Source organism: Melanotaenia boesemani, chromosome 5 (assembly GCF_017639745.1).
Source record: "Melanotaenia boesemani isolate fMelBoe1 chromosome 5, fMelBoe1.pri, whole genome shotgun sequence".
Classification (NCBI taxonomy): Eukaryota; Metazoa; Chordata; class Actinopteri; order Atheriniformes; family Melanotaeniidae; genus Melanotaenia; species Melanotaenia boesemani.
This window is the reverse complement of record NC_055686.1, coordinates 23,982,935-24,000,020: the sequence shown is the minus strand read 5'-3', so window position 1 is coordinate 24,000,020 and position 17,086 is coordinate 23,982,935. Positions and strand designations below refer to the sequence as shown.

General features: G+C 37.3%; 1 protein-coding gene across 9 annotated transcripts in view; it reads right to left on the bottom strand.

The window, feature by feature from the left end:
* poln (polymerase (DNA directed) nu) overlaps positions 1-17,086 on the bottom strand; it is a 61,462-nt gene that overhangs the window by 23,597 nt on the left and 20,779 nt on the right. For 7 of the 9 annotated variants that reach the window (XR_006010544.1, XM_041986419.1, XM_041986422.1 and 4 more), the window contains 3 exons: positions 16,856-16,921; positions 7,749-7,806; positions 4,361-4,438 (listed from right to left, as the gene is read on the bottom strand). Coding sequence is in view for 8 of the 9 variants with exons in the window: in XM_041986419.1 (XP_041842353.1) it covers positions 4,361-4,438; positions 7,749-7,806; positions 16,856-16,921 (202 nt within the window). In the remaining variant the exon portion in view is untranslated. The remainder of the gene's footprint in view (positions 1-4,360; positions 4,439-7,748; positions 7,807-16,855; positions 16,922-17,086) is intronic. The other 2 variants (XM_041986421.1, XM_041986423.1) reach the window with 1 other exon arrangement.

Genomic DNA, 17,086 nt, shown 5'->3' with positions numbered 1-17,086 from the left:
TAAAGATATCATTCCATTAATATTTTATGAGCTCCATCACACTTCCTCCAAGCATGGCTGGCAGCCTCAGAAACATATTGCTGACCAGGACGTGTGCATGTGTGTGAAACAGAATAAATGAGAGGGACAACTTTGGTGTGATATGATGAGAAAATATGTATGTGGAGAACGTCACAGAAAGCAGATATACACTGTACACGTGCAAATCTGTGATTGAGGAAAAGTATGTGTAAACTCCGCCTAACTGAGACTGTGATCAAGTCTGTGCATCGATCTGTACAAGAATAACGTTCTCATACACAAGCAACGTCATTAATAAAAATGTGTACTGATATTGAGGCTAATAATGAAAATAAATTGGCTAAAACATTAGTCAAAAGACAATTTCTTTGAGTAAACAAAAACAAACAATGTTAAAATTGCTCTTCTCTTACAAAGGTGTTATTCTTCTTACAACATTAAAATCATCATTAATGGATTAAGCTACAGGGAAAATAATAATATACTGCAGCCTGGATGAAGCAGATAAATGGTATTTTGGTACACTGACGTGTGTTTGCTTAACATGAGAGTACAGAAAATTTTAACCTATGTTTAATTTTCTTTTCCGAACTTATATATAACAAGAAAACTGCACAGACTTCAGTAAATCCTTATTAAGCACATAGAACTTTTAGGACTCAGTCATGGCTCTAACTTTTTGACCTCATCCACACAATCCTAAACAGCCCCTGCTGATGCAGTATACTATAGCATTAAGGTTATAAATAAAAGCTTAAGAGCTCAACTATAGCATCCTCACTGACAATTTAAAATGTCCCTTGTGGGCTGCGGCTGGTGTAGAAAGGCTTCCAGGAAGAACGCATTGACAAGCAAATGGGTCAAAGAAATCTAAACATATGGGTTGAAAGTTCAAGTCTACTGGCGGATGTATATCCCCTATAAGTATTCTCAACTTCACACCTAAAACTAGTAAGATGTACAAGGCGAAATGCACCGAAGTTCAAAACAAATTCAGAAAATGTTAATTTTTAACATTGACATTTTTTTTATTTTTAAACCTCAGATTATTCCATGTAGCTATAGCCATGCCAGATGCATATTTTTTACAAGTATGGCAACCAGTCTTATCTCCTGTGCCATATGAAATCTCAGACTTGCTACAAAAGGGTGGACTAACTTTTAGAATAGACCTGATACCTTAGGAACTGGACTGAAATGAATGAAAATTTCACTCTTCTGTAATTCATTTATTTATTACAAACTTTATTTTTGCATTTTTTACCATCTTAAATGAACTCAACATCTTTCCCTACCATATTAAAGAGAAAACTGGGGGTCTGCTGGAATGCTGTAGAGTTCTCTTATGCACTAATCTAGTTTAATAATGCATTTTTGTAATGTAATTACATAGCTGAGTGTTTATTTTATTTTATTAAGTGATGTTATGTCTATTGTTTGTGTGCATACATTCTGTGAGAAAAATCATAAAAAAAACTAATTCTGATTAATCCTTAATAAGTGTATTAAGTTATAATTACATGTTTAGTATGTCAGGCTTTTGTCTGCTGCAGATGTTTCCTTGATGTTTTACAGAGTTGAAGTTGCACAAAAGAAACAGGGTCAGTTTGGTTGCGCTCCATTAGCCATTCTCCAAAAATAAATGTCTGTAAACTTGTGCAGGTTAGTAACTGAGTGTTTCACCACGGTTTCTCATGACTGGGATGTGAAAGTTTGCTGAGTGGCTGTAGCATGATGAAAACATCTGTGTTGTGTTGAGCATTTGTGTTGTTTTGTGTAGAGTTTGATCCATGGTTCTGAAAGTATCACTCATAATATTGCTGTTTAGGTTTTTGGATTAACTGAACTTGGCCTCAGACAGTCTGTCGTTTAATTATAAAGTGTATTATTGGTTGAAATTACTATATTGACTTCAAGAAAATAGAACCTTTCATAAATGTCGTGTTACAGCTGATATCTGTCATGGTCTCTGGGGTTTTTGGTTTAGTTGTTTTATTGTCTTTAGTTTGTCTTTGGCTGTCCTGTCTGGTTTCCTATTTTATTATGTAGCTTCTTTCCTTACTTCCTGTTCATTAGTTCACCTGGTTTAATTTGTTAAGTCACTTCATATGTTTCTTGTTAGTCTCCCTGTGTGTGTGTGTGTGTGTGTATACCCCTGGGTTTCATTCTCAGTTTACCAGATTGCTGTTGTATTTCCCACAGTGTCAGTTGTAAATTTTTGCTATTATTGTAACCATTGTTTTCCTGGACCAGTCTGCCTCCCGCCTCATGTCAGCCTGCATTCAGGTCCAAAGTCCACACACACCCTGACAAAATCAGCTGGATCCGACTTTACCTGTCAGCAAAACTTTTTTTTTATTTATTAGAGGAGGCAAAAATACTTCTTTTTAATTGTATTATATACCTAATCTGCTTCAATGTGGGTCAGAAATTGAATTACTGAACTGGAATTTGCCCTGTTATTCAATTTTCATTTGAAAAACGGGGTCCACCCATAGCAATCAATTGCCCGACCTCTCAGTGTGTCGTGGTGCCGGGGCTGTGGAGCCCTATTTGCTTTTTGTGTCATCTCCACTTTACACCCCTCCTAATGACATTTTCCATCGGAAAAACAATTTCTCTAAAATGACTGCTGTCATGACAACAGAGCACATTATGTAACTGTTTTTAACATCTTAATTTACCTTCAACTTCATCTCAAACCATCCCACTTTGAGGTCTTTTGTTTAAAGCAACATGCTTTTCAAGTGGCTTTTGTTACAGCTGAGTATGGAATAATTTGCAACAAAACCCTACTGAATAGTGACGATATTTTGGGACGTGGCACCTTGTTCTTTTCATGTGTGAAACCACTGAATGTGTTCCTACTTATCTTTTCTATGGACTTAACCAAATCCAACCTGACTCCATGTTGTAAGAGGTTTTCACAAGGGTCTAAATCCTGCCTTTGTTCTCATTTTGGCCAGCGTCTCTTGTCCTCTCTCAACAGCTCCCACACACCAGCAGTTGACAGAAAATAACTTTTAAGAGAGATAAACAAACACACACCAGACACAGCAAGGCTGCATCAGGACATGATGGATGTTACAATGTGTTACGTGCAATAATTTGTTCCATCTTTAGTAAAAAACTGACTTGATAGCCCCAAATAAATCTGTGTCAGAAAGGATAATAAAACACAGACATATAACAGCTTTCGATGTGTCTTCTGGTTTAAATTTTTTAAAGGAAACTAGAAAGCAGTAGCAGTCAAAACACACACAGCTGATTCCAATTGGGAAGGACATGAGAGGACATGCACGGAGTAACTCTGCAAGGGCTCGTTAGGAGGGGTTGTTTCCATGACAACCTGGTGTATGTGGTTATGTGCCCGTGTGGTGCTTGTAACTCGCAGCTCATTGTGTGCATGTGATATCCTCGCTCTTAGGCTGCCGCTGTCCTCCTGCTAACCCTGGTTTATCCATCCGGTTATGTAAGTGTACAACTCTGTCAGACCCAGCAGACACCCTCCATTCCCCAAAAAGCTCTTCCAGACTGACAGCGTCGCGCCCCTGCTCTCTCTGCCTGCACAGCACAGACAAACGCTACATCCTAAAGTGACCTTTTGATGCTAACTGAGGCCATGTCAGCATAAGAAGTTGTTTTATGTGAACAGATGCAAATTTGAAGAGAATAATGTGGCTAAGGCAAAACAATGATGTTACAAAGTTTGCACGCATAAAAAAGGAAAAACCAAAAGAGAGAGAACTTATAGGGGCTTACTTAACCAGTCTTAGGTTTGACTTACATATGCAAATTTTATCTGGACAGCTGATGGAACAGATGTTTGCACACTTTCAACACAAAGGTGCATCATAGAAGCAGAACTAATGTTTGTATCTGGGGTGCAGGACCTCTTCTGCTCTCTTAACTTTAGCAAGCAGCTGGGTCAAGTGAATGCACTGACGTTCCCAAGCAGATAATTGCTGCTGAATCAAAACTTAAATGTGTGAAAAAATCTAAAGTACATTAATATGTTTAAATACAATAGTTTTAGTTGTTTCCCAAACTCTGTTTGACAGCTTTTTGAACAATGTCACAATCTAACCAGAAATTAAATTAGTGTGCAAACTCTCATGATAATTAATGAACAGCAGGAACAGAAATATGCTGACTCTGAATAATAAGAATTTTTTAAAAGGTGTAAAAAAAATACCGTTAAAAGTAAAACAATACCTTCTGAAATAAAAAAAACCTCAATGGCTTTGGAATAGTTATATCTAGTATTTGCCTCATTATTCTTATTTTTAAATGTGCATACAATAAAATTATGATGTTTTGTTTTCATTCATTGCCCTACCTGCAGCAAGAAAAGTCCAACCCTCCTGAGGAACGAACATGGCTCGAGGATGAACTGTCACCACTTCCTCCTCCATTCCTGTGGAGATTTAATACCACAGTTCATCATGACTCTCTGCAAAGTTAAAACTAAATGAAAATACACTTAGATGCACTTGAAATAAAGTTTTCTACAATGGCCTGTTCACAAGGGTAGATTCAAAATAGTTAACTGAATAAAAGATAGCCACATGCTGCTTTTCAGAAAGAAAAATGTGTGATAATTTACAGGATGTGACTGAGGTAGCAAGGTCAGAAACAGTGAAAACACCTTTTTAATTATTAAAATATTATTTCTAAACTGTTTAAACCCCATTTTCACCATTAACTAACTATTGGTAAATTTCCTTATGAACTCATTTGTAAACATGATACATAAAAGGCTAAAAACAGGTAAAAAACTTTGTAGATATTTATTCCCTTAGATTAAAGATAATAACACTCAAGGTATTTAATAAGCTTCAGTGGCATGTGTTACAATAAACTATAAACCAAGCAAAGGATTTGGCCATGGCAAAAGTCCTTTAACGTGTCATGCTCCATCAATTCTCAGTCCTGTTTTTAATACCAGTTATGGACCGCGGAAGATTGAATTTAAATGACTTTGACGACCCATAGATAAGCATGGCAGCTCAGTTTCTAACATTTGGATGTCTATCACAGCATATTTAATAACAAATATATCAACCACACACAAAACAGCATAGAGATTTAGATCTAATGTCCTATATGTGAGTGTGTGCAGCTAATAGACATCAACACTATGTGAAAACATCTACCTCCAGCAGATGGGAGACTTAAATAAAGAACAAAACACACACAAACACAATATTATCTCACTTAATGAAGGACAAAGTTTTGAAGCTACATCACATGAGAGGGAAATCAGAATCCGACCGGGATCAGCCTATCACTGTACTCCCTGCTCTGAGGTCCTGGACTGAAATGCTGACCTCAGAGCAGGAGAAATGCTAACACCCATCACACTGTGCGGACCATCACATTCCACGTCAGCACTGATGAAAAAGCCTTTAAAAGTAACACACACACACACACACACACAAACGCATAGATGCTGACGATGAAATGTGGCTAAGCTTGCGCGCGCACACACTTACGCAAACTGGGACACTGCAATCGGTCGTAATTAGTGTCCCCGCATCTCACCTTCAGACACAAAGTGATAACTGATGGGAGGATGACAGAGTGATAGAAGAAGGGATACTGATGGAAGCAAGGATGATACAGTGGATGTAGAGAGAGGCTGAGGAGGATTTGATGACAAGGAGCTCTGGGAATCTGAGTCAGTGAGGAGTGAAGGTGCTGATGTTGGCACCTATGAATCAGTCAAGCAAGGATGGAGGAAAAAGAAAAACTAATTGAGAGAAAACAGAAACAGAAACCTGAGTGTGGCACCACTGGTGTCTGAAGCTGCAAACTCACTGTGGTCTGCTCATGCCAACAGATGGATGTTTTCATCATTTACTCACTGACAAATAACAATTTTTGTCCTCTTATATTGACCAGTATATAATACCAGTTAACTTGGTAACCTTACAGCAGACATTAAAAGTGAGAATTAAAGAGAGATGAGAGATGATCCCATAAACTGTGGAAAGGCATTCTTAATCAGGAACTGCTGAGGCAGATCTGTGCAAGTACAGCCGTCTGCTTAGATGGTCGGGGTGATAGAATATCCAATATAAGGAAAATAAAGAAAACAAGCAACATACAGTAGGGTCATGGTCAAACTAAAGCATGTTTTTTTTAACCTTACATTATACCTAAACTTTGTTTTATGGATATTTGCTATGAAGTTACAAAAACTGTCACTAAAGGAGTCTAAAATGCTCCTAAATCTAGCAACAAACCCAACTGTTAATCAGCAGTGATGTAAACTGAGATGAGAGGTTCATACTGTGAATGACAGGGAGGTTAGGCATGCAAGCTGAAATGATGCATTATTGTATTGTCATGAAACAAACTGGGAAACATGGGATAACTAAAACTTTTCCAAAGAAAGAAAGGATTAAATTACATTTCAAAGGTGAGAAATGAGACTTAATAATCAGATGTGAAGCTGCAAGATTCATATTTGGGTCCTTATGGATAATGCTGTGACCAAACTGAATTATTAGAAAAAAAATGAACATGAATTTAAATAAAGATGCCACTTGCAGAGCTAAGATGTGTGTAATGTACTCAGTGTTGCAGAGGAAATCGTTAACACAAGTGATCATGTTTTTAACTCTTTACATGCATGTTCCTCTCATAATGAATATGAACGCTCTCCATTCATTCATTATTGGCACAGAACTATGTGAATATTTTTTATGCTTATTACAGGTTATTTATTTTATTCTCTATTAAAGGTGAGATTATTGTTGTTGCTCTTTGAATAATCAGGCTGCCTGCTTTAATACTCTACCTGGAAACTTTTAAATGACAAACCATATTAAGAAGAAAATGTCTTGTTTAGATGATCACTTTGAACAACAGCTATTAAACTTTAAATTTACAGCAAGAAATTTTGTTTCCTGAAGCGCTCATAATGTAACCTGCTACCATGGAAAAAAATACTTGATAGTTACAGAAAATTAGATAATAGATAGAAAAATTTGTGTTTCATTTTATTACTCCTTTAAGGCTGATTTTAAGATCGCTGACACGACTATTGGGGAGGATCAATAACTGAACAAAAAGCCATGGCATAAACATGTCAATACAGTTAAAGCACCAGGCAATATCTTCCTCTAAGAAGCAATAATGAGGATGTAATAGCAGATGAAACTGACACTTGCATTAGTTTTAACTGCTGGCAAGGTGCCACCAGTGCATGCATGGATGCATCATTCTCTTCATGTCAGATGATCATAATGGACACAGTAATACAAGCTGTGTTTTGCTGACACAGATTAACCCCTTATCACAATAAATCTCATTGTGATGAGATAATTAACTGAAGTGAGTTCATGGTAATAAATCTGAGCATGGTAATTCTGGCTTCAGGATTAATGTATCGTAATAAAAGTTGCAGCAGCAAATGTGCAGTTTTAGGTTTCACAATTCCAAAATCCAATCTATTCTACGATAAAATGAGGTGTAAACAAACAAACCATCAAGAGGCCACACTGGCAGATATACACAGACCTGTGGGAAACACCTGTGACACTTTTTAGAGTTGTTGCCCTTTGCAGCTGTAAGCTTTTATCATCATCACGAACCCTCTTTACTAGCTACCTGCCGATCAGTTTTTACATGCCTCAGGAGAATTCTCCCCCAGGCACACACATGCACACACTTTGACATTTACTGTCTCATTCTCTGTTGCTGTTTTGTGTGCAGCTTACCTTGGATGTACTGCTTCTTTCTGATGTGAAGTGGCTGCCTTGGCAGGGCCTGGAAGTTCTGGTTTGGAGGAAACACAGTTTATTAGTCAGATGGAGTGAGTCTCATTACTCTGAGAAGAAGGTCTTCCTGTTTTTTAACAGTTTTGTACAGATAAACCATTCTCTACCGTGGAAACTAATCTTGCCCTACAAAAATGAGAAAGGTCAGCTGTGCATCTCTGCAGATGCTCCCAGTTTGCTGCTTTGAAGGTGCAATAGGTAAGTTGGAGCTTTTTGGTACTAGTTGGAGTGGAGATGAAGAGGCCTCTGTTGGAGATACTCTTTTTGTATAATGTTCAGTGTTGTCCTTAATGTTAAGAAGCTTGTAAATGAGATATCTTAGTATAATCAACTCGAGGGGCTCTGGGGTTGTTACCTGCACAGAGCAAGCCTTCTTAATCACTTTATTCAGTTTCTTTGAGTCACTAGTTGCACTTTCCACAACTGACTTACAGATGATGAGCAATATTTTGCTTCCTCAACAAATAGAAGGATTGCTTTGTCCCTTGTCCATCTCTTCACTTCTCCTAAATCCCTCAGTAAGTTCCACTGCCCTGTTTATGTTCGAAATGACCTTAAGATTATATGATTGTTTACAAACCATGCAGCAAAACTGTCCACCAGTTCTCTGTACTTTGTGTCCTGTCCACCACTGACACACCCCACAATTTTAAAGCCATTGGAGTAGTTTTTCCAAATGATAGGACTCTTTTACTACTTTTAAACCAAAAGTAATGTGTTTAAACAGTTTTTAAAACATGTCCACTCAGCAACACAAGACAATTATTTGTTTTTTTCTACTGGCAGCAGCAGCATGTTTACATGCAGTATTACCTCTCCAGCCTAAGATCAAGCATGTCACTAAGACACATGGAGAAAGGATTACAACCTGCCCTGACACTTGACTCATGAGCAGGAAATGCTACAAGGAAAAAACATATTCTTTGGTGATAGTGTCATAGGATACACCACTTTTTTGTGCTGAGATGTGCTGTTGCAGTTATCCAGTGTCCAACTAAAGTATTTATAAACCTCTGCAAAGATCTAGATTTCTATCTCAACTTAAGACTGTTCCCACGTTTCTCAGGAAATTACATAAAAATTAAAAGCACTACAATGACCTCAAGTTAATCTCTTGTTCCTTGTTTAATTATGCTTTTAACTGAGAACTGTCTCCATAACAGTTCATCTGTAGAAACAACCAGAAATAATAATAATAATAAAAAAAAAATGGATGAATTTTGGTTTGGGTGGAGAAGGGTAATGCTGCCTCTTTAGCTCAGGGTCAGAGACAGGACTAATTGGCTTTCCTGATTTTTCTTCATCTTTTAAAATTATTTGATCCCTTTTTCTTGAATCCCATGCACATGTAAAAATAATACTTGTATATTTCATGAGCTGATTTGCTTAGCTACAAAAAAAAACAACAAAAAAACAAAAAACAGAAAACTATTCTAACATTGCAGCCAATGCTATACAACTTTAAAGCCACACATCTTAAAATAGGAACTGCCTGATGTTTACTGGGCTTTTAGCCCACCCCGAATCAATCCAATAGGTAATCTAAGACTTTGCTGATATACATGTACACACAAAATTACACATATGCATGTTTTTTTTTCCCACAAGGACAAAAAAACAAGAAAGGTGATAAGGCTCACAAGCACATACACACAATTTGATGGAAAGAAGAAGAAAGCAGGTTAAGACTCAGCAGTTTCATTTAAATCCCTGTTAATCCTACTATATCCACCCTTTCACATACACAAACACACACACACAAATAGGACAGGCTGTGATGGTAGGATGTTAAAGGTTATTTTGAAGGACAGCCAGGACAATCTCTGTGCATAGAAACCCACACAGATGCACACATTATATTTTAACATGGATAGAGGACTAGGAAAAGAAAAGCCTACAGACTTGAAGCACAGACACATAAAAGCAAAGCTGTGTTTCCCAAATTTAAAATTGTATGTCTAACACACAAATGAATATAAATACACACACATCTGCTCTGCGGGTGGTCTAAGTCATTATCAGCTGTATAAAGTCATGATGGACAGAGAGCCAGTGTCTTCCTCATGCTCATTAGCAGACACTGTTAAGGGCAGATGGGAAAAAGCACAAATGAAATGATTCTCAGATTTTTTCCGTTTAGTGTTTATACCCACTTAAAGTCCCCATTCACTAAAGATAAAATTTTCAGCTTGGTTAGCATGTCCATGGGATGTCTTTTTATGTGTTACAAGACATATTGGGAGCTAAATCCTCTATCAAAGATATGGTTTGGAAACCTGCAAAGCACCACTTAGCGCCCTAGAAAGGTGAGGTTGGACACATGTTCCAAGTAGAAGATTGGAGGAAAATTTTTAGACTGCTTGTCGTATGAGCCTGTAAAGATATTTAGGATACTTTGTGAGGAACCAATAAAAAAATGGTAGCACAAATTACAAGGATAGTGACAAGAATCTGGCTGTTGATAGGTAAAGCTAAAGGTGTAAATTAGCATATTAATAGACACTGGATGAGGAAAAATGTGTCATTTTCAATGAATTTAAAAGTATGACAAGTATGTTATCAGTCAAAACTTGTAGGTAACACAAATGAGTTTTAAGGGAAATGATATCTGCTTGAGTAGGAATTTAAACCCCAACCAAATACTACAACCACTAGCACAGAGGAAAAAACACAACAGCTTTAAAACCGCTGGTACGAGTCACACAGCTTGTATGCACATTAAAATGCAGCGATGCACACAAACAGACGGATGCAAATGGAACCACATGAGCACAACAGGATGTGTTCCATTAAAAAGTGTCTAATGTTCTTCTTTCCCTGGTTACGTCAAAGTGTCTGAGTTGTACAGGGCTGACAACAACAGCTGTCTATTATCCTGGACTACCACAAACGTCAAATAAACCTAGCCTCCCAGAACAATATGCCCATCACTATTCTGAGCTACTGACAGCCAAACACATCATCATAAATTCTTGTTTCTCCTGAGCTCAATCACTTTGGAAGGACCCCATAATTATGCAGATATGTTTGAGTTTTTTTGTTATCTCGCTACCTCTGCTACAGTGACAAACATTAGCTTTATCCTTTAAAACAATCCAGTGTTTGCATTCTTCAGTTTCCCTTTTTGTCGTAACAAGTACTTATGATGTCTGGTTAACAAGCTGCAACTGGCCTCTACTGGTCCTTTACTGCCTCTCCATGGACCCCGAAGAGCCCTAATAATGACTCACGCAACCAAAACATCTGTTTGCGCTGTTTTTGAATTAGTATTTGTTGAAATATTCATAAAGGCTTGGTAAAAGCTCCTTCGTTTACAGGTAAGGATAACAAAGCAATAACAATATTAATTCTAAGAGGCAGGATTATGCCAGTGCACTCATGGGAGTGCAGGTGAGTCATGATTTGTGGCTCAGCTGAATCCAGCAAAGTTTAATTATTGTATTCAACATGCAGTCATACAGTAAAGCATGTCTGTAATTGCTGATATATTTTGGGATGACCTTGATTCATTAAGGCTGCCTCATTTGTGAAATGTTTACATGAACATCTTATAAAAGAGGACTTCATAAAGAGGTCTACTAAACAAGTATGTGAAGTAACTTGAGTCCTCATAAGCATGCTTTTCACACTAAACACACCCCTTTTCTCTACTGTTAATAGTCTGCATAAAGATTTAATTGCTAAAAGTGAAATATCCCACTCTATTGTAAGTGTTTCAGGTTAATACATTTGCTAATGCTGGAGTCTCAGAGGAGCACTGTCGTGTTAAACAGATGAGGATGACTGAGCAGTGTGCTGGTGTAGGGGTAATTTAATCACACAGCACCACTTTAATGACTCATGCAACATGCACACATGCAGATTCATATACTGTACATCTGTATGCACACTGACAAGCATGCATGCTTGAGTGTAAAACTGCTAAATGGTCTCCATTCACACTGCAACAGCAAACACACCCACTGAAACCCATCTGTGTAACACAGACAGAAAGCTCAAGAGATGCAGCTGGGTGTCCACAGATAGGAGGAGTATTGGTGTAAATTCTATTACCTCAAGGTGTGTTATACTGTGGTGAGAAAAACACAGTGCAACCTATTTACCAAAGCCCAAAATTTAGAACATCGATCATCTATCAAGGTAAATAATTTCTTACATTTCATTGTTTACCTAAACAATAACTTTCGGTAAAACATTCAGGATGAGTAATGAGCTCCATAAACTCACAAATTAGGGCAGGGCTTGCAGCGTTAATAAGATCCACTTATAAAACTTCAGCAGATCTTTGGAAACCATTTTAAGGTTTAATAGTCTGACTGAAATATCATTGCACATAACTTTAAATGAAAAAAATTTGAAGAATCCTTTGAATATAAATATGTCCTGGACACAATACCAGTCCAAATTTCCACATGGGCTTGTGTGGACCAGGGCAGACACTAACATTTAATATGGAGAAAGTTTTAGATATGTCTGTACACAGAGGGCCATCACTGAGCCACTTGATAAACAATCAAGATGGTTGCAATTGTGTCAGTGTAACAAAGTCCTGCAGAGTATTTCTTGGTCTATCATCACTATGTCACGCTGCGTTCCCCTCAGATACCAGCCCTAGCTTGTTTTGCTGGAACAAGCCTGAACCAAATCCACATTGCCAATACATGGGTGGCAGACACTTGACACCCATAAGGGGTCAAGTGTCTGGAAGAAGATGACCTAAACAACATCAGGTGGTTGGTGAATAAGAATGAAAATGTGTAGTGAAACTCATCCCAGCTCCACCTGCTAATTTTATATTCTTCTTATTAATGTTTACACCCTCTCCTCTATACTGAAACGAGCTGTGCATGGTTTACAACAGAACCCCTGGCCACAAAAACTGTACTTTGGTGTCTAAAATTATGCCTGCATGCAACAAAAAAGATCTTCCTGTTTGTGTGCCTGGCTTTGCATATGCAAAAGAACATGTTTGACACTGGCAGCATTTCAGCAGAAGATTTGACACACACCACAGTACAAGTGCTTACATCAGCCTTGAAAATGCTCTGTGCAAGACATTTAATGACTAAAGGTGCAGCAGTCTCTATGCTTGACAAGCCCTAAAGGAAACTCAGCTAGCAGTTTTGGAAACATTCATAATAGCAAAATGCATTATAAATCAAAAATGTTTTTACTAGTGAATCATCAGTTTATCACATATCACAACTGTGACCAATGCACTACTCAGATTATGATGCAAAGCATAAATGTGCAAAACCGGGGGGAAAACTCCCTCAGCTTAATTATAGAGATCTTGAATCTTAGTACGAGAGAAAGTACGGAAAGAACAGAGACAGGAAAAAACTGCATGTTGAAAAACAATCCTTTTACAGAGAAATGAAAGAAAGTAGCAACAGAATATCTCTGCCTGTGTTCTCTGTGTTTGCATAAGCATGTGAGAGAACATGAGGCACTTGCAGGTGCTTTAATGCATGCACCTTTTAAAGAGAAGAGAAAGAATAGATAAGATTTGATGTAAGCTGTACTGCCGCAACTAAAACCTGGGAATCTGAGTTATTTCCTCTCAATGCACCAACGTCAGGATGAAGGTGGGAGGTCAATTGTATTTGCCTTCTTTGGTTTCACTAAGCTAGGGGTGTTAATGTAAGAGAATGGCTGTGCCAAGGAAAGAGCAAAAGATTGGACAAAAAGATGAAAAGACAAGAAATTTAGGATTAAAATGAAATAAGAAAAAAGTGAAGCAATAACAGAGGAAAAACAAAAGAAGGGAATATGTGAAGAAATACCATTGTTTTTGCATTTAGTAGATAAAAAGAGGTTGCACAGACAGCTCCACTTCCCTTTCCACTTTGAATCATTTCTCTAAAACACTTAAACCCAGCACCAGTTTTGTTCTGCCCTGCTTTAACTTGGGCGTCCCTTTGATTCTGCAGTCTGGCTTCACCTCAGCTGAACTCATATCAGATGATATCTACACCCTCTGCAACACTCCTAGTTTAAATATGTGTGTTAACTGTATGTGTGATTGACAGCATGCCTTTCTATTTTAACCCTCTAACTATAAAATGCAGATTCTCCTATTCAAAGTGAGATTTCAGGTAAATAAAAATACACTTTCCCCCAAGTTTACATTTGTGGATCACTTTCTCATGTAGGTGATTTTGCCCTTGAATGTTGTCAGACTTTTGTGTTATCTATGCAACTACAGAGTTAATCCCAATTAGATTACCATATTCAAATTCCACACTCATGACCTCTTAAACAACAAAAACAAGAAACAAGAAAAAGCTACAATAATTCTGACCTTTAGTATATATATTGTCACAATATCCAAAAATCAACTATTAATTGGGCTTGAAAACCAAGAAACAGAGGAGCAGAATCAGTCAAAAGATAAAAAGATTTAGCTTTACAGGAAATAAAAATTGATGCTATTAGTAAAATGCAGACACACTCAGGTTGTGCACCAGTAGAACTACTGTTTAATGAATATTGCTGACATTGATCAGGCTCTGGGTTTGATGTGCTTTTGGAGCTGCAGGGCAGATATGAGATGACAATTTGTTAAAATAACAATTTCCCACAGAAAAGAAAATATCTTTTTCTTTATTTAATGATTTTTAAGGCAAATCAGTAATACATTTTTAATCCTGTACTGACAGTTTGTCAGGAGTGAAGCTGTATCTGTTTACATTCCTGTGATTTCTTACGTGCTAATACCAGTGTACAAATGAATGCGGCAGCACTCTTCATTTTGCTGACTAACAACATTTTTCTTTTAGCATATGAGGGGTTTCCTTTATGTTAAGCAGAGCTTACCATTTACATAACTTCTTCTAGATTCTTGGGCATTTTTTTGCATTAGTTGTCACTGAAGAGGTCTGGAGGCAACGCGAGATATGGTATCAGGCTGCAGATGTTGCAGAAATTAATCTGGTCTTAATCATTAATCACAAAGTTGTCCCATGTTACAAACCAAACAATAACCAAACAGATTCCATTTATGGCCCAATAAACACATTCATGACCAAACTGGCACTCACATATTAACACAGCTACAAGTAAACAACCATACAAGCATTTAAGCATGCAAGCTATATGGAATACACAATCAATTTCCAGATCTGTGTTTGGGAAGGGAGGCAACAGAGTGTTGCTACACTGCAGCAACCAAACGGTCGCATAAATCATTTAGTAGCAGCACAATCAATTCCACATGTAGCTCACATTGCTTGCAAATCAGTAAGAGAGATTAGAAAAGTTGAATGTCTCCAAGGCTACACAGAAATAGGATCTGTGTGTGTTTCAGGTAGTGCAGTACTCAGTGACAGAACAAATGGACCCTGACAGCTGGATAATGTTGAAATGAGCTATCGACCAACCGGATACCGAGGGGGTGTAATGGTGGGACGTTATAACTAAGGTGACAGCAAGAAAAGAGATAAAGCATTACTTTATAGTTGTTGATAAATATGTTTTTTTTTAGCATATTGTGCCTGGACAGGTAATATCCTGAGAGATAAGAAAAAAAAGAAAGGGAAAAAGACACCTCAGCTACAAGCTAAACAGCAATACTTTTAATGTCATTGTGCTAGAGCAAAATATATTTTACTATTAATTTAATTCAATCTGAATATTACTGGCAATGATAAATGTAAAGACACTGAATACTATGGAAAAAAAGACAAGTGTATATCTAAAGTATACTTCAAGGGTCATTAGATTATACTCATGAATCTCATATGTGAGTTTAATAAGGAAGACCTCATAGTCTGTCTCTATTCCTCTATGGTGAATATTGGCTCATCCTGATGCTCTGTTCTCTTTTTCATTTGTGCTTTCATATAACCTCAAAATAATTACATCACTACTTATCCTCTAGTCATTGTTGTTTGAATGTCATTGTAATTCTTCCAAGCTGCCTTTCAAGCTGCCCTTTCTTTAACACCCCCCCTCCCATCATGCTCGTCCATGACATCTCATCCAAGTCTGAATGAGCCATGTGCCAACTCAGCTGTGCCACCACCAGCCTCCAGACACCACAGTACCCTTTAGGATTCACTCGATGCCTCAAAAGTCTAACCACTAAAGACCCTTACATCACAAACCTATGGATTACAATAAAAATATTTGTTCCAAATGATCGTTTCTTAGCTTACTTTTATTTTCATGTAAATACAGGCTTGCTGCTTAGTGGCATTACCGGCGTGACAAAAACTTTCAGTGGATTTCATTAATGTCTCTTAATGGGGTATGTTATGAAAATCAAGTTTCCAACTCACAGAAACCTTCAACTTTCTGTCACATAACAGTGTACAAACATTCGAGCCTATGAGCTTGTTTGTATTTACTATGCAGTCAGTGTTGTCAAAGGGTTAAAAAGAAAGGAGATTAAAAAAAGAAGAACGAATCAGGTAGCAAAAAAAAAAAAAAAAAAAAAATCAACATGAAGACCAGAAAGAAAACGATGCTCCTGGTATTTTTTATGGTTACATTATGGGGTCTGATGACAAGAAATAATGGTGTGTAGATATAAAAAACTGATTCTCAATGTATTATGATAAAATATGTATGTTTCTGTGGTGGGCCTGAGTTGACTGTATGCTGATGTACATCCTAATGGGACCATTATGCACCCATTAATAAACAACCTTTACATTTATCAGTGTAAAAATCAGACCCGTCCATGTATCAACCAACTACTTTAAAAAAATCATGTTGTTCACTTATTTATCAAATTTTGACTAAGAATAGGAATGTTTTTTGTGTTAGCACAGAATTTAGAGTGCTGCTCTCTGAGTGAAAATAAACCTGAGAGAAAAGGAATTTATAAATCTAATTCAAACTAATACACACACTCAAGCTTTTCTGTGTCCATTAAGGATTGCAGGAATATACAGAGGCTTAAACCTTGACTGCAGAATAGAAAAACAAGTTTTTTAGAGTACCGCTCACTCTGCTTCAGCACCATGGACAGGTCCACTAAATAAGGCACAGAAATATAACCAGCGAGGGAAGTTTGAGAGCAGCATGTAAGTTATACTTACTGGGTGTTTTGCAGAGATTCTCCCAGTTACAGCACTTGTCTGATGCCACGAAGAGGAAATGTAGTTCTGATGGTTGCAAAGTAACAAAGAAACAACAAAGTTGGAAAGGAAATAAATCACATAGATAGAGACTATCACATTCAACACAACACCAAAGCAATATTTAGATGGAAAAATGAACAATCTAGCTAAAATAAATCCCACAATATACATGCTTGAGTCAGCTACATG